General features: G+C 39.0%; 1 protein-coding gene across 1 annotated transcript; it reads left to right on the forward strand.

Moving 5' to 3' along the window:
- Positions 1–629: 629 nt before the first annotated feature.
- Positions 630–10,120, forward strand: LOC117410752 (toll-like receptor 5). Its single transcript, XM_034017534.3, has 2 exons — positions 630–724; positions 5,116–10,120. Exons 1-2 carry the CDS (start codon positions 693–695, stop codon positions 7,718–7,720), a joined length of 2,637 nt encoding a protein of 878 aa, XP_033873425.3. The 5' UTR covers positions 630–692; the 3' UTR covers positions 7,721–10,120.
- Positions 10,121–22,502: the final 12,382 nt, after the last annotated feature.

Genomic DNA, 22,502 nt, shown 5'->3' on the forward strand with positions numbered 1-22,502 from the left:
GCCAAATTGAAGTGATTAGCTAACGTTAGTTAGATGACGATATCAAAACATGCTCTCACAAACATCGAATTAAACTGATTATATTTATTATTATTTTTTAAAATAAATGTGAAAATTGTGGCACAATATTTGAGAGAGTTAACCCTTTGTGGAGCAGATAAAATGACTTGACAAAAGACGTTTCAGATTTATCAAAATTATTGGTAGGGACAATTCAACGGTCCCTTGACATTGGTAGGGACATGTCCCTACCGTCCCTAGCTAAATATATGCCGGTGTTGTAGACATTAAAGGTTTGCTAACATAAGGGGGTTTAACAGTAGAATACGGGAGAAAATCTGTCCCGGGACATGTCCGGGAGAAGGGTCCAAAATACGGGACACTCCCAGTGAATACGGGAGAGTTGACAGGTCTGTGTACATACAAATGGTGGGTTTCATTGTCCACATTTTGTCGCCCTGTTGTCATGTATTTAAAAAAGCCTAACCTTTTCTGTTACAAATACACAAAATAGCTTAAACTTTTTTTTTTTTTTTTTTTTCCGGCTTGGGATTTGCAACTCCTGCCCTTTTTTTTATATCAGCTAGGTTCCAAAGGGGGAGGAGTAAACAGAAAAAGCAGACCGAGAATTTAAGATTGTAGCTTTTCATGCAGCTCTCTCCATAGGCAGAAAACGTTTGCTGTCTTCATTTATGTACTATCGAACGTCATTTCATAGAAAAAGGTGCAGTAAACGATTTGCTTACTTTCTAGAATGTTCTATATAACTTAGAATTTTGGAGTAATTGGAAACATTTATGAAAATAGGATACCTTTAATCGCTTATCTGTTAAGCAACTGGAAACTTTTTTGGTAATTTGGGATGATAAATAAAACATGCTTTAGTTAACATAGATGTGTTCAAATTATAGAAGTAACACAATTCAAAGAGTTTTATATGACAGTATTATGCATTTTCGTTAACGTGAGTAGTTCAGGAGCAATATTACTGCAGACATTCGGTGTTTTTATTGCAAACTGGTACGGGTATTGTTTTGAATTCATAATATAGATACCATTTAGGAAATTGATTGAAATCCTGCGATGCGACTTAAGTGGCACACGTGGATGACATATCAGGTCAGGCTGCACCGTTTGTGTGTGTGTGTGTGTTTTTTTTTGTTTTTTTTTAATGGTATACATCCAAAAAACAGTTGAGTCAAAAACGTGTGTAATTACATAAATATTGTTGCATACATTATTGTATACATTCAAGCAAACAATGTAAATAGCGATAACTATATATACCAATGAGACGCTGATTTTGGTACCCAATGGAATTCAATATCGCCTGAAATTTCACGCCTGCACAGATGCGTTTTTTTTTTCTTTTTTTCGAAAGACGGCTGAATTGGAGTGTCAAATATATCTGTGTTTACGCACCACACTATTTTCTCCCAATAAAACCGTGATGTAGACAGGCTTGTTGTTTGACTTAGTTACGGTGATGTACTCAGGCTTATTGTTTTACATTATATTTTTTTTAGCAATTCTATATATTGTTTTTGACATGAAATTCTGTATCAGAAATGTAAACTAATCACTTCGATAATATTTAATAAGCAATGAATATAAGTCAGACCAAGTAAAACATAACACAAATACTGAGCAGCGTGTCTTTTTTTCAATTTATTTTACTCTTCTGTTTGGTTAAAGCTCTCTTTACCCCTCAGTGCAAATACATTTTTGGGTGCGTTCACATTTCTCCGTTGCCGTCGGTAGTCATATGTTTTTTGTACAGACTGTCCTGTGAAGTATGTGTTCAGTTGTATTAAACAACTGGGGCCCCCCAATATTCTACATGGGTGGGGGTACAGTATTCCATAGTTATTGAGAAGCCATGGAATTCTGTATCCCCTCACAATGTAATCAAAACACCAGTTTAATGGCTCATGTCATATGTTTTTTGTTCATTGCTTATTAAATATTATCGAAGTCTTCCTGGGCAGCTATACCTCATTGATTAGTTTACATTTCCGATACAGAATTTCACGTCAATAACAATATATAGAATTGCTAAAAATAAATATAATGGACGCTTTCGTGCCTCAAACTAAGTAAAACAATAAGCGTGAGTACATCACGGTAACTAAGTCAAACAACAAGCCTGACTACATCACGGTTTTATTGGGAGAAAATAGTGTGGCGAGTAAACACAGATATATTTGACTTTCCAATTCAGCCATCTTTCGAAAAAAAAGAATCGCATCTGCGCAGGCGTGAAATTACAGGGGATACTGAATTCCATGGGGTACCAAAATCAGCGTCACACTGGTAATACTAAACATATAAACAATACGATTTTGTTTTAAGAAACACCTTGTAACTTCATAGTTTTAAGTTAGTTTCACGATAATTCGAGTATACAGTATAATATGCAGAAAAGTCTTAACATTAAGGTGAGTCTGTGTTGAATACCCGAGCCATTTATTATCATATGACACTGAAAAAAAGAAAAACAAACACATTTTCCATTATCTTTCTCTTCCTGTTATTGGACTCCCACAAATCGATGTTATTGCATCCTTGCTTAAATTGGCATAAGACACAGGGTCAACTGTACGCATTTACAGAGTTCAAAGGTTACTGTATCTGAAATCACAAAGCACAAAGGACAAACAGAAACAGATCTATAAGCAAGCTCAAAGCCATAGAGACATTTATGTAAAATAAAAAAATCTTAATTTAGGCGTAACAGAACCAGATATTATTTGTTAACAACATCTTCCATCATAACATTTAAGTGTACTGTTAAAAGTCACCAATTCCACACACATTTTCAGCCAGTCGTATTGCAGGGGGCTTGATGCTCAAAGTCCATTTTGTCTTGTTGATCTTGTCTTGCTGTGATTAGTGCTGAAATAAAGCTCCTTCATTGCACTATGTACTTTGTTAGACACTACAAGCAGACCACTACTCATCTAGCACATGCTTAAACCATGCCAAAATACGGCAGAATGCACCATTTGAATCCCATTTTTTCAAAAACTTCCACTGGAAAACCCCCCTCCCGCACACTCAGCCCTTGGTGCTACACGTCTCGATGAGATGGGTGCCCCCTACTACCTTAGACGTGCCACATACTTTGAAACTAATTGAAAACCCTTGTACTGTAATATTACAAAAGTCAACCTCAGTTATCCCATGGGGATACCATTTAGTGTCGACTTATCCAAGGTGTCGAGTGGTGCACGAGCCATGGCATTAACATACATATAAGTAACAGAACTCACACGTTTACAGTATTACAGTAGATACAAGTTTATTTTTAGTTTAATATCTCAATGAAAACAGTTGAAAGAACTGCACTGAATGCAGAGGTGAAAGTAACTTGAATTTCTTACCAGTGTAGTGTCATAAAGTGGTACATCGTCACAATGTAGTACGTGTACCAAAACTTGACCCGTGTAATGTTAGAAAGTGGTACGCTGTCCGATTTTGATACAGGTGCAATCAATTGCGATTTGATGAGCATTTTCCTATTATTATTATTATTATTATTATTATTATTATTATTATTATTATTATTTATGTATTTATTTATCTATTAGATAATTAACAAAATAAAGAATATAGTAAATAATTACATTTAAGAGTGAGTTCGACAAAGAGCAGTTGAACTTATAGTAAAATATTTGTTTATATGAGTAAAGTCAGGTTAGAACATGTAGTAAGTGTGATAAATGGATGAGAATGATTTCAAATAAGAACAATTACAAAAAAACGTGAATTCGGATACCTATAAGATTAAAATCAAGTACAGGATACAGAAACTAGTTATAATTAAGACCAGTAGTGGAATACAGCAAAGTATGGAGCAGTTAAGTGCAAGTACAAGATGATGCAAGTACTGGTACAATTCGGTGCCATATAGTCAAGAGTTGTGAGGTTTACCATTTACAATTAATTATGCATTATTTTTTTTGCAAACTGTAAACACAGTCAATTTCTCTAAAAAGAAAAAAACAATTCACAACAAACAAGCCAAAATAAGAAGTCCAGCGCAAAGTTGCAGAAGTAAAAAAAATGTAGAAGACCCAACGTATTGAATATGATAAATATTTGCACACTATTTTCTTAATGGTGGAAAAATATGATAAATTAAATTAAAAAAAAGATGTAAAAGACTGAAAACAGCTTAGTGTACCACATTTGAATGGGCGCTTCCCTGCTTTCTTTTAGGCATGCTCGAGCAGTGCGCTGTGTAACACTTTTTACTGCTTACCTGAAAATAACACTAGTGTTATTGAGTTGTTTTCCCTTCACTTCACAAAGCCATTTCCACGTTTGTTTTATTTGAAGTGTTAAAGTTAAATTTCAGTTTTTGTTTGCTTGTAGTTACAAAAAGGCACAAGTAAACCTTACGTTATTACTTTATGAAAACATGTCGATGGCCACTGTTTACTGTGAAGAAACAGCAATGGCAAGGAATGAAAAAAAAAAAAAAAATGAAATGCATTGTCAACTTTATGTACTATTTATTTTGGGAATAAACAAAACAACGTTTAACTTGAACTGCTATTTGGCATCCTTTGTTTTGTAGTTAATTCACTGGGGTAAAGTAAGTCCTACACAACTTATTCTTTACTCCTGGGATATTTTTCTATTTTAATGTGTTACATATTGTAAGGTCTTGCTGTAAAATAAAAACGCACACACACGGGCCACGGCCACAGCCACGCCCCCTGCCCCTGCTGCTATGTTGTCTCTGCCTTCGTACAGAAAAAAGATATATATATATATATTAGCTCAAAGAGCCAGCTGCCCAATGTTTTGATATGTTGTATCTTTCTCAAGGGAGATTCATTCATATATATATATATATATATATATATATATATATATATATATATATATATATATATATATATATATATATATATATATATATATATATATATATTATTTTCAGTATAATACACTACACAACTATTTATTTATCCTTGGGTAGTCTTTCTGTCAAGTTACTTTCTGTGAATTGCAGAGAGTTCAGCAGCATCCTACTGTACTAAACAGTATTTCCAAATACATTCCATTTTATACCATCTAACAATGTTCTGTTTGTGTTTTACTTAGGAACACTATGTGGTTTCATCATCTTCTAGTTGTACTGGGAGCAGCCCTGGTAAATGGAGAATCACCTTGCATTATTGGGAAGCAGTTGGCCTACTGTGAGTCCATGTCGCTAACGCAGATTCCAGATTTGCCCTCCGACATCATTGAAGTCTACCTAGCTCTGAATTACATCAGGGTTCTGAATGAAAACTCATTCCCAAGACTGGAACAATTAAAAGTATTAGACCTTGGAATGCAGAGGACACAGTCGCTAAGTATTGGAAAACATGCTTTTAAGAACCTTACGAATCTTGCTGTGCTGCATTTGGGAAACAATGAGCATCTTGTTTTACACCCTGATGCATTTGTGGGATTGTTTAATTTACAGCAACTTATTTTACTACGCAATAATCTATCGGCATCCATTTTAGAAGCAGAGTTCCTCAGAGATTTGGTCTCGCTAGAGGCTCTCGACCTTCGTTACAACAACATAGAGCGGCTGAAGCCTAACATGTTATTTCAGAAAATGACACATTTTAATTTTTTGGACTTGAACCTTAATAAAATAGAAAAAATATGTGAAGGAGATTTGTATAGTTTCCATGGAAAAAATTTAATTTTTCTCAGTATCGCCTCCAACCCTCTACGAGACATGAAAGAATACAACTTTGACTGGATGACATGTGGAAACCCATTAAGGAATGTTACCATTCAAACTCTGGACATGTCATTGAATGGATTCAGTACTGATGTAACAAGGAACTTCTTTTTAGCCACAAAGGGGACCCGTATGAGCCACATTGACTACAGTCCTACTATAATGGGTAGTTCATTTGGGTTCTCAAACAGTAAAGATCCAAACAGTGAAACATTTCTTGGCCTTGCAGAAAGTTTTGTCAGGAGTCTAGACTTGTCGAAAGGCTTTATCTTTTCACTTAACCCGTTTGTGTTTGAACCACTTAAATATATTGAAGACCTTATATTATCTGATAACAAGATCAACCAGATTAAAAACAATGCATTTGCTGGTCTTCAAAACTTAAACAAACTGAACCTTTCTAATAACCTTTTGGGTGAGATTTATGCATACACCTTTGATGGTCTTGGTAATGTTACTGAAATTGACTTGACAAACAATCATATCGGTGTTATTCAGAGTAAATCTTTCAGGGGATTGTCAAATTTATTTATTTTGAATCTTCGGGGAAACGCCATCATTGCCCTCCATGTATTTGCTGCCATTCCTAATCTTCAGTATGTTCTGTTGGGTGAGAACAGAATTCAATCAACATACGGCCTTGAAATCTTTTCAGACAGTTCTATATTTATTGACTTATCTGATAATAAATTAAAATCACTAAGTCTATTCTATGATGTGATGCAGTTTCCAAATCTTCAATATCTTTTGCTGAGACATAATAAACTGTCTGATTGTTTTCAACATTCAGAAATACCAAAGAAAAACAACTTAATACACCTAGACTTGGAAGACAACGTGTTGCAGGTTGCATGGGAAGCAAAAACATGTTTAGACATGTTTGATAACCTTGGTAAGTTGATGGAACTTAAGCTTAACCAAAATTTACTTCGGTTTCTCCCGAAAGACATTTTTAAGGGGCTAATTTCTCTGCAGAGGCTGGTTCTCTCCTCCAACTTGCTTGCCCACCTTCCTACAGATGTATTCCCCAGGAGCTTAAAGATTCTTGATTTATCTCAAAACATCCTTTTGTCACCCAACCCTGATACCTTCAGTTTTATTAAGTTTCTAGACCTTGGAAAGAATCAATATATCTGTGACTGCCATTTACAAAACCTCACACTGTGGATAAGTAAAACAAATGTGACTTTTCTTAGTGATTTCAGTGATATGTACTGTTCTTTTCCTCAGCATTTGATAGGGATTCCACTTGCCAACATCACTTTCGATGAATGCGACGAAGAGGATCAAAGGCTTGTAATGAAATTAAAGCTCTCTCTTTTTATTGGCTGCACGACTACTCTGATAATAATTATAACCTCAGTCATTATTTTTACACAGTTCCGTGGTCTGTGCTTTATCTTTTATAAGAAAATTTCCAACAAGCTGCTTGCTGGCCCTAAGGAAGAGGCTGGTAGGCACGGTTACAAGTACGATGCATACATATGTTTCAGTAACAGTGACTTTAAATGGGTGGAAGCAGCCTTACTTCAGCAGCTAGATAAACAGTTTTCTGAGAACAACAAGTTTAATTTGTGCTTTGAAGCAAGGGATTTTATTCCTGGAGAAGACCATATCTCAAATATACGGGATGCTATTTGGAACAGTAAGAAAACTATCTGCATTGTGACCAGAGAATTTTTGAGAGATGGCTGGTGCATTGAAGCCTTCAACTTGGCCCAAAGTCGATACTTTGTCGAATTGAAAGATGTTCTTGTCATGGTGGTAGTTGGAAGAATTCCCCAGTTCAAGTTAATGAAATGTAGTCAAATCCGAGCTTTTGTTCGAAGCAGACACTATTTACACTGGCCAGAAGACATACAAGACATAGACTGGTTTTATGATAGACTCATCAATATGATTCTGAATGATAAAAAACAAAAAAAGCAAAATGACATCACCTTACACAATGTGACAGTTACAACCTGATTATTTTAAAAAGCACAGGTTTATGTCAGATATGTTCAAATTCCACTGCTGGATCAAAAAGAAAAAACAATTCTCCCTCGGCCCAAAAGGTTGTACTGTTTCAACAGTATCTCTTCCTACATTTCTTACATGGCCATTCTACTTCCACGTGTTTTTATTTTTACAGTACAGCGTTTAGCAGGGTCACGGCTCATCCAGTATAAGCACTACTGCATGGAGTGCAAGGTAGCTTGTACAATCTCCAGCTTGCCGGTTCGAATCATGGTCCACAAGGATTGTTGCATTGGCCTTTTCTCTCTCATGGGTTTGGGAGGAAAATTGTCAGGAATAGTTCACCTCAGTGACCCCTACTCATCAGTCACCCCACGTATTCATCAGAACTAAGTGCTGACTAGCCGGTTAAATGATCTTTTTTTAACACAAGTGAATGACAAAGGCTATGACAGGAGCCATCTAATAAGTAACCAAGTCTTTTCTGAATGTAGGCTTTTATGGTTTACTTAAATGATCAATTAACTGTTCTAACTGAAACATAATTCCTACTAGATTATACTTTTTTTTTTATAAATGTTATACATGTTGTAATATGAAATGTTTACATATTGATAAAATTATGTATTTTGTTATTTCAATGTTTTTCCATTTGAATGTATTAATATCTATTTATGCAATGAAATTGTCAACACAAGCCATTACCTCGAGTATTACTTGATTTCATAATCTTTGTGTATTGTGTTACATGGCAGTGATACAAGGTACACGTAGATTCCTAAGCCATTGGCATTGAAAGGGCTTTTTAAAAAGGTACATTTAAAAAGGTTCCAAAACAGTAATACTTCATATTTTATGTCAGTGACAGACATCCCCCATCATATCTGAAAATGAAAAAATTGAACACCATGACGTACATGGACTTTATGCACATGTTAAAATGGCATCCAGGGGCTCCCGAGTGATGCATCCGGTAAAGGCGCTCCGCAGGATTCGCCCTATAGCCTGAACATCGCCAGTTTGCCCAGGCTATTCCACTGCCGACCGTGGACGGGAGCTCCCAGGGGGCGGCGCACAATTGGGGGGGAAGGGCTTAGGTCGGCCAGGGTGTTCTCAGCTCACCGCGTACCAGTGACCCCTGTGGTCTGGCTGGGTGCCTGCAGGCTTACCTGTAAGCTTCCCAGGACTGCATTGTCTGTAGCTCTGAGGTGGCTGCCTGGTGGGCTTGCAGTGTGAAAAAGAAGTGGTCGGCTGATGGCACACGCTTCGGAGGACAGCGTGTGTTCATCTTTGCAGCTCCAAAGTCAGTGTGGGGGTGGTAGCGGTGAGCTGAGCCTAAAAATAATTGGCTATTCCAAATTGGGAGAAAATGATAAAAACAATTGACGACTACTACATTTAAAAAAAAAAAAAATTACATCCAGACAGACAGATGCCTTCAAATATTGGCTAGAGATTCTCATTAACTTGTGCTAAAGAATGTGTAAACCAACTTTCATTACCAGCACTATACCGTGTGCCTCCATATTTATATTCTTTTAAAAACAACCTCATGTTTCAACATAATCTATACAGACAGACAGACTCTATTTACCTACACAGTTCAATTGAACAAGGCTTTTATATATAAGCAAAACTGTATGACATACAACAAGATCTGGAAGCTGAAAATGCAGCAAAACACGATAGCTCAGTTCCCAGAATGCTTCAGAAATGTGAACAATAGAAACACTGTTCTTTTTCATTAAAACTATCAAGATAAAGGTTATTAATTAATTTGAATTGCATAACCCTAAAAAACAACAGCACAACTTTGAAACACAATGAGGGTGAACCAAATGTCCACCTTTGACACAAGTTGTGGTAACTAGTTTGTTGATATGAGCTTTACTATTTTGGCTAGGCATAGTAAACTTTAATATTGTTTATGTTGTGTGTGACTGCGGCAAAGTGCCCGCCCCCTATGTATATAGTATATGTGCGCTGTTATTATTTATTGTGCTATGATTTATTGTTTATAAATGACGGCGAATAGCCATGTGTGTTTTCTTATTGTTTGGCAGCATGTGTGGGGTTAAAAGTCCCATCATAAAAACCTTGTGCAGAAGGTGACCATCTCCCGAGTTAATTAATGGATTAATTGTTGCTAATCGGGAGATGGTCACCTGTATAAAAAGCCTACAGTTTTCTGCGCTATGGGTGGAGAGTAGTGGAGAGAACTAGAGCAAGAGAAGGCACCTGAAACAAAAGACTAAAAATCAAGGATCAGTGAAGGCTGCTGCCCAGTCTGACTTATATTGCTTAGTGTTCATGATTTTGTTTTGTTTGACTATTTATTTTTACTGTGTGTTTATTTTTGTTCAAACCTTTTATTTTGTTTGAAAATAAACTGCGCCGCAGTCCTTTTTGCCCTGCAGCACTTGCCTCTGTGTTTGTTCCTGCATCTGGCCTGACGTCACCACTCAGCCATTCCTGTGACAGTAACATTTTGGATTCGGAATGAAATAGACCATATGGTTTTACATTTGGAACATTACTTTTGGATGTTAAGGATTATTATTATTTATTTATTAGCAGACGCCATTGCATTATAGAATATCACATTACAAGTTATCACGTTATAAAATATCATTTTACAGAATATCATAATACAGATAAAGAGCAGTTAAGAAAGTACAATAAGATCAAATTCAAGTAAGAGCAGGATAAAGAACACTGTAAGTTAAAAGTAAGAGCGAGTTCGACTAAGAGCAGTTAAAACTTATAGTAAATAAGCTACCGTCCTGTCTCCCTCCTACCCTTCCTCTCCAAAACCCTCGAGCGGACTGTACACCGCCAGCCCTCTGCTTTCCTGTCCAACCACTCTCTGCTTGACCCTCTCCAATCTGACTTCCGCTCTGCTCACTCCACTGAAACCGCCCTCCTGTCTGTCACCAACTCACTTAAGTGTGCCCGAGCTGCCTCTCTCTCCTCTGTCCTAATTCTCCTCGACCTCTCTGCTGCCTTTGACACTGTTGATCACTCTATTCTACTATCGTCTCTCGCTGACCTGGGGATCTCTGGCACTGCTCTGGCCTGGTTCTCCTCCTACCTCTCCAACCGCACTTACCAGGTAACCTGGCGTGGAGCAACCTCCACACCTCACCCTCTCTTAACTGGAGTCCCCCAAGGGTCAGTCTTGGGTCCTCTCCTGTTCTCTTTCTACACCCGCTCCCTGGGCCCCCTCATCGCATCCTATGGTTTCTCATACCATTTCTATGCTGATGATGCTCAGATTTTACTCTCCTTCCCCACCTCTGACTCCACCATCTCCTTCCGTATCTCTACCTGTCTGTCTGCTATTTCCTCCTGGATGCACTCACATCACCTCAAACTCAACCTCTCTAAATCTGACCTCCTTTTCTTTCCCTCCTCCTCCCCCTCCTCTGATCTCTCTATCTCTGTTCCTCTGGAATCTACCACACTCTCTCCCTCTTCCTCCGCTAAGAACCTCGGTCACCCTGGACCCCTGCCTCTCTTATTCCCAACACATCTCCACACTTGCCGATTCTTCCTGAGCAACATCCGAAGAATCCGACCCTTCCTCACCAACTATGCTACCCAGCTCCTGGTCCAGGCCCTGGTACTCTCCCGCCTAGACTACTGCAACTCCCTCCTGGCTGGCCTCCCTGCGTCCGCCACCCGTCTGCTCCAGCTCATCCAGAACTCTGCTGCCTGCCTGGTGTTCTCTCTGCCTCGCTTCGCCCACGCTACTCCACTACTCTGCACGCTCCACTGGCTCCCGATCACCGCTCGCATCCAGTTCAAGACTCTTGTACTAGCCTACAGATGCCTTGACCAGACTGCACCCAGCTACCTCCAGACCCTCATCTCTCCCTACACCCCCACTCGACCTCTCCGCTCCGCCTGCACTAGAAGACTGGCTCTACCTCCGCTACGCTCCCCTGCCTCCAGAGCCCGCTCCTTCTCCACCCTTGCTCCGCAGTGGTGGAATGACCTTCCTACAGATGTCAGGACTGCCCAGTCCCTGACCACATTCCGGCGCCTCCTTAAGACTCACCTCTTCAAACAGCAACTGTAGAACTCCTCTGTTTGTGTCCTGGGACACTATCACCCTTCATTTAAATGTGCTTTATTTTGCTCTTATCTGCCCCCTATTTTACTGCATTTAATCCTGTACTTCAGAATACTGTAATCTGCCAAGTGTTTAACCTGTAGTGTTTTGTATTTAATCATATCCTGATGTAACTATCACTATTATCTGCTGTATTATTGAATTGTGTTTTGTCACACTTGTACTTTGCTTGAACAAAAGTTATTGTATTTCTTGCTCTTATTGTATTACTTATATTGTAACACTTGAAATGTATTTGCTTACGATTGTAAGTCGCCCTGGATAAGGGCGTCTGCTAAGAAATAAATAATAATAATAATAATATTTGCTTATATGAGTAAAGTCCAGTTAGAACACATAGTAAGTATGATAAAATGGATGAGAATGATTTCAGATATGAACAATTACAAAAAATGTGAGTACGGTTACCAAAGAGTAAAATCAAATACAAGATACAATAAGGAGTTATAGTTAGGAGCAGTAGTTGAATGCGCAAGGCATGGAGCAGTTCAGTGTAAGTACAAGCTGATGCAAGTACTGGTACAATTGGGTGGCATATAGTCCAGCATAGTCGAGAGTTGGGGTTTACAGATGCTGTCTGAACAGGCGTGTCTTGAGGAGGCGACGGAAGGTGGTCAGGGACTGAGCAGTCCTGTGGGTAGGTCGTTCCACCACTGAGGGAGAAGGAGCAGGCTCTGTAGGTAGGGGAGCGGAGGGGCGAGAGGGGGTGTAGGGAGAAATGATAGTCTGGAGATAAGAGGGAGCAGAAAGGGCAATACAGCGATAGACGAGTACAAGAGTTTTGAATTGGATGCGAGCAGCGATAGGGAGCCAGTGCAGAGAGTGGAGCAGCGGTGTAGCGTGGGAGAAACGAGGAAGGGAAAAGACAAGGAGAGCAGCAGAGTTGGAAATCTTACTTATTTTTGTCTTACAACCTTTTGTTTCTGGTGCATTAGTAACACTTCATGTATCAGAGACCATTTGAGATATTTACTTTATTGCAAAGTGTATAACATAGCAAGCTCAAATGTGATGACCTTGACCTCTGACCCAATATGGCTGCCATATTAATGTCTGTTTCCTTTTTTTTTAATTTTCAGAGGATACACACTACGTGTTTTGAGATATTAAATTATTCAAGCTTTAAATAATGGGCGATTTGATTTAATTGACACCAATTATTTGAGAAATGTTAACAGGAATAAAAAGCTAAGTACAACCACCACAAACAAAAACTTAGAAAGTACTGTATTTAACAGCTAGAGGGTAGAATACACTCTAAAAATAAAAAAAAAAAACAGGAGGATTTCATTTCATCCAAAAGATGGTGCCTTTGGATTGTGATAAATGAGTAAGAAAGTAGCATTACAGTACAACATGGCCTTTACATTAAAACCACTTGATAGTTTATATATGTACTTCATCACATCAGTTGCAGACAAAAGTATTTGGGCTGTTACAAAAAAAAAATAAGAGAAAAAACCACAAAGAAAGTGATTTCTATAATTTCTAATTGTTCTATTGAAAGATATAAATTAAAATAGAGATTAAGCTGTATAATAAAACAATCCATAACTAATCTTACTTTTTTTCAGAAATTTCTTTGTAGACTTTGCAGAATTGTTGGGGTCATTATCCTGCTGGAATGCAAACTTCCGTCCAATAAGCCTTCTAGCACTGGGTAATAAATTGCAAAATGTCTGGATATTTTGCAGCATTCCCTGCTCCTTCTACAATACAAAGGTCACCAGTGCCTGAGGAAGAAAAACAAGCCCATACCATCACAGAACCCAACTCAATCCATACACAGAATATTGGGGGTTATATTTAAGGGTGGTAGGCAATTCACTGACACACAGGAGACAGAACTTTATTTGTAACGTCGCTCAGGTGCACTGATTTATTTTTTACCTGCAGAGGGCGCTGTTGTCCGTGGCCTGAATACTGACAACAGTAATCAGGACCACAGGGTTACCAATACAGGTAGACAGTCCAGTGCACATACAAGTGCTCAAAATAATAATGAAAACAAAAGGCACAAATAAAAAGGGAAAACAAAACTACTAACAAAACTACAAAATAAAGGTGCTGCACTCTGCAGCGTTTCCCCGACCGACTCTACCCGCCCTGTCCAGGTCTCCGTCCTATACTCCACTGTTCCCTCAGACTAGTCTATGCTTTTGGGGTCTGCCCACGGTTTCTCCGCTACCCCTATATTTATTTTATTTTATTTTATTTTGTTTTTGTTCTTCGGACGTTCTCAACTGACAATAGAGCTTCCGCTCACTCGTTTGTCATCCAATAGGGGCCGAGCTGAGGGAACAACAGAGCGTTATTTTATAGGCCCTGCAATCCCCCAAGGCCCACCTCCCAACCATTCAGAGAGAGGGAGAGACCACACACCCTCGTCTCACCTCTCTATGTCATTGCCATGACGGACAGGCGGATCTTACGGTGGCTGCCCTCTTCCTGCAGAACCATGCAGGCGCCAGACAATCAGCACAGATCTCCCATGTTACAAAGAGAAACAACTTTTTAGTGTTTGGCCTGTACCTAAGAGGAGAGCAATCGAATATCATTGTTTTAGGGAGGTAAAACCATTAACTATTAACTAATACTGTACCCATTAATGTTTTACTAACATGTATGAAGGTCAGTGGTTCTGAAAATGCAAAAATCATTAAATATTTAACCATTAATACAAACTATTGTTGTTAAACTCCTTTGTAACTTATGTACTATATTACACGAGTAATTTGTAGACCAACAATGATGGCTAAATATGTCATTGCCTATTTTTTTGTCTCTTTTTTTTGCCTGAATTGTATTATAAAGAACATAAATAGAACAAATTATAGAACAGGAGTACTGTGGAGGTGAAGGAGATTGTGTTGCACATCTGAGATTCAAGTACCCTTTAGAGTCATGCACAATGCAGGCAGTGACAATGCAGAACTACTTTTGTATTTTTTTCTATTGCTGTCCCAACCTCCACACAATGCAGCATGCTTAACATTCTCCCTTCCTGTGCTATTCATAGTGACATCTCAGAGATTGGACTGCTGATAAGTATACTTTTATTTAGATTTAGTTTTTTTAATAGATGGGTCGGATGTATATCACTAATCTCCTACTCATTTCATATACATTATTGAACCACCAGAGTTAATTACATATGGACAAGGGAAAGTTATTTGAAAAATGGTTTAAACTATGGCACATGCTAACTCTATTGAGGATCTTCATTTATTTGAGCTGTTGATATGTCAGTGGTCACAGTAATTAAGCAGTTCAACAGGGTGCCACTGTATATATTATTGATAATGGATTGACCTGACCTTTCCCTTTAGAACTCCAAATTATAACCTCATATGTTTTTTTTAATGGATTCCCCTTCAAAATGTGCTAAAATGTAATAGTATTGCAGTTAGTGCAGAATTTGTGACACAGTTACTTTTCAGTACATTTGCATATAATGGGTCATTTGCAGTACCACCACATTAGAATTGCATTCGAAATACTGCAGAGTGAGTACTCTAAAGATTATGGTAAAATTATCATCACCTTTATCACATCCTTTAGTCTTTCCTCCTTGTTTTTGATACTGGCATGTCTCCACAGGATTTATATCAATGCAGAATTCCCTGTTGTGTATTTGTTTTCCTGTTTGCTGATTTAGTGTGGGGATATCAAAATGAGCCGTAACCTGCAGTTTAAAAGACACACCGCGGATTCCAGGACAATGCATCAGGAAAGCCATAATTACTCAATGTGATGACAAATCGACTATGTAGTTATTTTCCATAAACTTGCTCATGCCAAATAATTAGACAGAGAAAATGAAATGGGGTACACTGACAAAAACATAATATTTCTATGTGAGAGGACAGACCATTAATAGTGAATGCCGTAGTTACATTATATTTCCTTGTTGTTTTGTTACAAACCATTACATAACTGAAAAGTACTTTACATAATATTAATAAATACTTGTATTAAAGAACAGCAGTAAACAGTTACTGTACTACAATTCGGTGTCAACAAATCCATTGTGTAGCTGTTGTGTGGTCCAGTGCTTAAAGAAAAGGGCTTGTAACCAGGAGGTCCCCGGTTCAAATCCCACCTCAGCCACTGACTCATTGTGTGACCCTGAGCAAGTCACTTAACCTCCTTGTGCTCCGTCTTTCGGGTGAGACGTAATTGTAAGTGACTCTGCAGCTGATGCATAGTTCACACACCCTAGTCTCTGTAAGTCGCCTTGGATAAAGGCGTCTGCTAAATAAACAAATAATAAATAATGTAAGGTAGTGTTCAAGTAGTGGCCTCAATTTCATCTATATGTTACCAAAAGTAAAATAAGTTAATGTTACATTTACAGGCCTTATAAAATGCAGTATACAGTAGGCCCCAAACATCCATCACAAATTAACTTAGGTAACATATATTTTGAATTGATTTTAATCAATTGGACCTGGGCTTAAAAATAGAAATCAGGTGGTGAAACCAGTGGCTCCACTATGAACCTAATGCTTAATTTTACAGCCCTCTGATAAAGTAACTTGGCTCCCAGCTGCAACAATAGTCTGTTATTGTCTTTACAGCAATGGGTACCTTGTTTGAACACGTGAAATACTGGCTTTCAAAGGCAACTGTAACAAGGATGGATTGTACTTTTTCTTTGAGATGAAGATGTGGAATTCACATTTACAACTGACTTCATACAACTGATTTATTTTATCTTTTTTTATTGCATACTGTGACAGAAATACAATGATTCTTGGTTGTAAATCTCCCTCCCAACCTGTAAGGGCGCTAAGCAGCAAGAACAGAGTTCTTTGGACGGGCTGGTCTGACAGTCCTTTCCCAGGGTTTTGAAGTCGGCCAGTCTGGATGAAGGCGAGACTTTGTTGCAAGAACACATTGACCCGGAAGGGCAATGACGTGGCAGCCCCAGATTGGAGAGGCGGTTGCACTCATTTATCAAGGGGTCATGTGTGATGGCATAAAAGGGGGCGGAGAATCGCAATCTGTTCCTTTGTGTTGGTTTTGAGTTTTAACCTAGAAGGACTGTGAGAGACCCCAGAGAATGTATCAGTTTCGTGAGTGTTGTGTTTGTTTGTTCTGCCTGTTATTAATTGTCTTGTTTGTAAATCACAAGACAGCTAACATGTTTCTGGAGCTGTCGCCTTGGGCCAGCATAAAGCCGGAACAACACTTCACCACTGTCATGAAATAAACTTGTATCATTGTTTAGTATTTGGGACTGCAATCTTATTGTTATTTACCCCGTGCAGTACACATTGCTGTGTTGCCGGGGGATTATTGTTTGTTTGCCAGACCTAGAAAAGAAAATAATAAAACCCTTTCCAAACTGTATTATAATCATCTCTGTCTGTTTCATTCACGCACTGCATCACTCCTGCACTTGTACCCAATCAACCACTTTGCCACACATACTTATCACTCAATTTCTTAAAACAACAGTTTATCATGTTTCATTAAGGGGGCAGCAGTGTGGAGTAGTGGTTAGAGCTCTGGACTCTTGATCAGAGGGTTGTGGGTTCAATCCCAGGTGGGGGACACTGCTGCTGTACTCTTGAGCAAGGTACTTTACCTAGATTGCTCCAGTAAAAACCCAGCTGTATAAATGGGTAATTGAGTGTAAAAAAATAATGAAATTGTATGTAAAAATAATGGGATATCTTGTAACAATTTTAAGTCGCCCTGGCTAAGGGCATCTGCTAAGAAATAAATAATAAAATAATAAATGAGGGTACAACACCTACTTCGCTCAATTTTTCTTGTATATTTTATTTCCAAGGCATAGCAGCAACATGTGCCATATATAAATCATTTTAATCTTGACCTTTCAAGTTTATATACTTCCCTAACAACAACAATATTCTCCAAGATTTGTGGGAGTTACATTAGACCAAACATTGCGGGGTCCACAGCAAAGATTAACAACCCAAACAATACATACACTAGGTAGAAAATCACTGCAAGTCAACAAACTATTACAATACAATTAAACCTCTGACAAGTACTGTATGATTTTAGAATAGACTTAGATTTGTGATATATTACATTTAAGTTTTAGCTTGGAAGAGAACTTGGCATTCAGATATGCTGGCACTGACCCATGAAAGTCAGGAGTGGGTTTTAAAGCCTTCACTGATTTTAAGCCAGTGAAGTTGGAATTAAAGAGCAGTGATGAACTGTACACCATGTTTAATACATTTGCAGTGTTTTAATGGCACCCAATAAAGCAATACATGCTTAGCATCCCATGCAAACCATTAACTGCCGGCTTGGCAACCACTGAAAACCTATGTATAATGCCATTTTTCCATCTGCATTTACGAAACCAGTCTGTAATACTCAGTCTCGTCTTTTTTACAGTGGGTGTGTTAAGTAAGTGAGCTGCTCAGTGAAAGAACCCGCTTAACAGCATGCTCAGTCCCACGCATACTGAACTCAGAGTGATACAGAGCAGACTTCATTGTGATCTGAGTGAACAGAAACATTCTAATTATTATCTGTAGTCAAGCTGGAATCCTTGTGTTTGGCTTTGCTTTTACTGTAAACTAATGTGATCCATCTGCGTTTCCTTCCATCTGATGATGTAGCTAACCTTCTGCCTGGTGTTGATGGCTGAAGTGTAATGCTGGTTCCAGGGATCAGCCTATTTTGCCTCCCTGCTTGAGTACACTGTGCTTGAGTACACTGTGCTTGAGTACACTGTGAGGGGTACAGCCATGTTTGTTGCTCGGGAGTTTATTTCTAAATATATTAATTTTTTTAGCACTATAACGTCAAAGAACATTAACATCGTTGTTGCAGCATTGTAACGAGTTACCACAGGTCTAGGGACGTAAACGTATTCACCTTACAAAAAATGTAAAGTGTCAAAACAGGATAGCACCAAAACAGGATAGTACCAAAATAGGATAGTATAGTATACTAAAATCATGCCATTTTGGAACAAGTGACCTATACTTGCAGCCAGTATATTACTTTCTGTAAGGGTTTAAATAGAGAATATAGAATAAATGTGGAGTATTTTCTGTGACTGTCGTTGTCAGTTATATTGTCATTGTTGTTATCAATAACGGAATTGTTTATTTTTATTCTAACAAATTAATCTTAATCTACAGTCATACAGTGTATGATGATATTAGTGTTATGTAACTGCATTTAATACCAAAAGACAAATGTGAACTGTTTGTTTGTAGTGTCTAGTAGTAAAATAAAAAAAGACAAACGCTTGTCAGATAGTAAGCCTGACTACTATGTGCTAAGTGTGATTGCCTTATTTAATTCTATATTAATTGGAAATAAAAGAACTACATCAACGTTTGTTATATCTTTTCTTTTAATTACTGTAGGTATGTTGAACCCCATTTCGACAAAGTTAACTTGGTTTAAGCTATTATATATATATATATATATATATATATAGATAGATAGATAGATAGATAGATAGATAGATTCCGATAAAACACCCCCCATACAAAAGAAAAATTTAATCGGTGGATAGCCAATAAACTGTGGAAATGGTTGACTTTACTCTTTTCCCATTAAAAAAATAAAACCTACTACAAAAATAGTAATAAATATATTTTCCAGTGCTGCTATCCGTATTCGTTCTGAATACTTTAAACCTGCCCCAGCTACTGAGTGACAGCACATTCTTACATTTCTATTGGAGACTCTGTCTGAGTTTTAAAACGAGATTACAATCAGGATGGAGGCTTGTTAGCTTGATTTAAAGCTTTATTACAGTTAAGATACGGAGGATTTAAAACAAACCTGCACTCCAATTCCCCTCCACACACATCCACATGCAACCCCTGCACACGCACACCACCATGCAACCCTTGCACACTCACACCACCATGCAACCCCTGCATGCATACACCCACCATACAACCCCTGCACGCACACTCACACCACCACCATGCAACCCTTGTAGTCACACACCACCATACAACCCCTGCACACACACCACCATACAGCCTTTACAAGCACACAAACACAGTGAAACCCCTGCACACACATCACCATGCAACCCTTGCATGCACACACACCACAATGCAACCCCTGCATTCAAACACCCACCATGCAAGCCCTGCACGCATACACCTACCATGCAACCCCTGCACGCATACACCTACCATGCAGCCCTTGCACGCACACACCACCATGCAACCCCTGCACGCACACACCTACCATGCAACCCCTGCACGTACACACCACCATGCAACCCCTACATGTATATACCCACCATGCAACCCCTGCACGTACACACCACCATGCATCCCCTGCACACCGTCACCATGCAGCCCTTGCACGCACACACCACCATGCAACCCCTGCACGCACACAGCACCATGCAACCCCTACATGTATACACTCACCATGCAACCCCTACATGTATACACTCACCATGCAACCCCTGCACACACACACCACCATGCAACCCTTGCACGCACACACCTAGCTATACATTCCTTGAACAAAACTGATTGCTTTACACTCACTGTAAAGAAGATGTAGTCACTACACTACACAGCAAGAAACAATAGGGAGATGCATTAGGTGTTTGAATTAAAAAGGGTGCAATATAAATCTGGTGATCTGGAGCAATGAATCTGCTAGAAGGGGTCTCCAATCCTGGTCGTGGAGGGCCGGTGTCCCTCCTTGTTTTTGTTACAACTGTACCCTGAATTACTTAATTAAGTAACAAACGTGTGTGCTAGGAGGCTGAAAATTGCTACAGAGCACCTGTAGTACATGCAGATACAGAAGCACCTGTCCTTAGGTGGCACAAATCACACCTTATGCTTAAAACCATCACTTTTAGTGCATATCTCTGCAACAGAAGCACCTAGAACCAAATGTTTCAAATGTTTCTAGTCCCAGGGGACCAGCCTTGATGTAACATGCCCAGTTTCGTAGCAATTATTTGCAAAAAAATATTTTCGGGTGTTCAGTCCCATTCATGTCTATGGCAGTGTTTAAAAAATACATTTTCAGTCATCTCTCGAACCAGAGCACCTAACCTACAACCACCGTTCAAAGGGTTCTAGACTCAGGGGACCAGCCTGCATGTAACATGCCCAGTTTCGTAGCAATTCTTTCCAAAAAATATTTTCAGGGTGTTCAGCCTCATTCATTCTATGGCAGGGTTGAAAAACACATTTTCAGGCATATCTTTTGAACCTGAGCATGTAGAACCACCATTCAAAGTGATATAGACTCAGGGGAGCGCCCCAAACCACGGCAAGGTGGTTCACCCAAAAACTCGAGTAGTGACGAAAAAATTAACTTTGTCGTGGGGACCCGCCGCAAAAAAAATCAAGTTCCTACCCCCAAATAACCCGAGACATGCCCCGTCAAAAATGTCCAAAAACAACCCTACTCAGAGTCATATGTCCATGACCCCGAGGCCTAGAACCCGGGTTGAATTTCCTAGGGTCATGTCTGGGGGCCCTCTTTCACAGGAAGCCACCCATTTTCAATTGCTACATTTTCAACAAATTTTCACATTTTCAGCATGATGACGTGTCAAGGTTGGATTTCCAATAGCTTTTGAGCTCCAGGTTGGCAAAAAAAAGTCTAAATTGGGGTCCTTTCCAGCTGGGGACACGTCGCTTGGAGGGATCGACAGGGGCCCAGAGGCAGACCCTCATACCGATATAGCAAACTGAAAAATGTCTATGGGAAATCCCATTATAAAACACCTTTGGGACAATGTTCGCCATCTGGTGGTGGGGTATCGTACGAACACATGGCCGATGTCTTAGTTAGTTTTGTGCCCTTCTGAGTTTGTTGGCCCAGGGGGTCGTGGAGATATGGGTACGATAAGAGACCACCCCCCTTTCTATGGCAAATCCCATTATAAAAACACCATCAGGGTAAAGCTCGGCCGTGGGTCGTACGAACTCGAAGGAACTCATTTTCTTTAGCTAAGTTTACTGTTGTGCATCTAAAGAGAGTACTTTCGAGTTCGTTGGCCCAGGATTTGTGTACTTATGGGGTACGACAGGCGCACCCTCACCCCACCCCCCGACCGCGATTTCCTATAGCAAAATACATACAAAAAATGTCCATTATATATAAGATCTGAAACGTGCACATTTTGTAGCATATCTATGCAACAGAAGCATCGATTAAGTCCATTCGAAGTGTTTTGTGATCACAGTATCAGCGTGAGTGTATCGGAGCATAGTTTTGCATCGAAAGTTTTGCGCAAGTGGAGGCGACAAAAAGCACTATATACCCTATTCTTTAAAATATAACTTTGTAGTGCAAATTTGAGGAACGCAGCCGTTTAGCAACTTACAAATTGGTACAGAGTACCTGTAGGACATGCAGATATTGAATCCAGAACCCAAGGAGCAGCTTGTCTTAGACTGACGAAAATGGACTCTTGCGCTATACTTGTAAATAGCCTTTTTTATGTTTTTCAGCAACAGCAAAGGTTAAGAACTCCATTTAAATGGATATAGTATCAGACAGTCTCTAACAGGTGTTTCTGGAATGATTCCTGCAAAGACTGATTTATAAGAAAAAAAAAGATTCACAAGCAGCATTGTGCATTATATGCACAAACGGGCATGTACAACTGGGTGTCAAACAAGCAGTGAATGTCCTAGGAGACTGATGATTGGT

This window comes from Acipenser ruthenus, chromosome 6, assembly GCF_902713425.1.
Source record: "Acipenser ruthenus chromosome 6, fAciRut3.2 maternal haplotype, whole genome shotgun sequence".
Lineage (NCBI taxonomy): Eukaryota > Metazoa > Chordata > Actinopteri > Acipenseriformes > Acipenseridae > Acipenser > Acipenser ruthenus.

Excerpts from the sequence above, each read along its gene's own strand:
- LOC117410752 (XM_034017534.3), top strand. The coding sequence starts at position 693 with ATGTACTATCGAACGTCATTTCATAGAAAAAG. Across the intron at positions 725-5,115 it reads ACGTCATTTCATAGAAAAAG|GAACACTATGTGGTTTCATC; the intron begins GTGCAGTAAACG and ends TGTTTTACTTAG.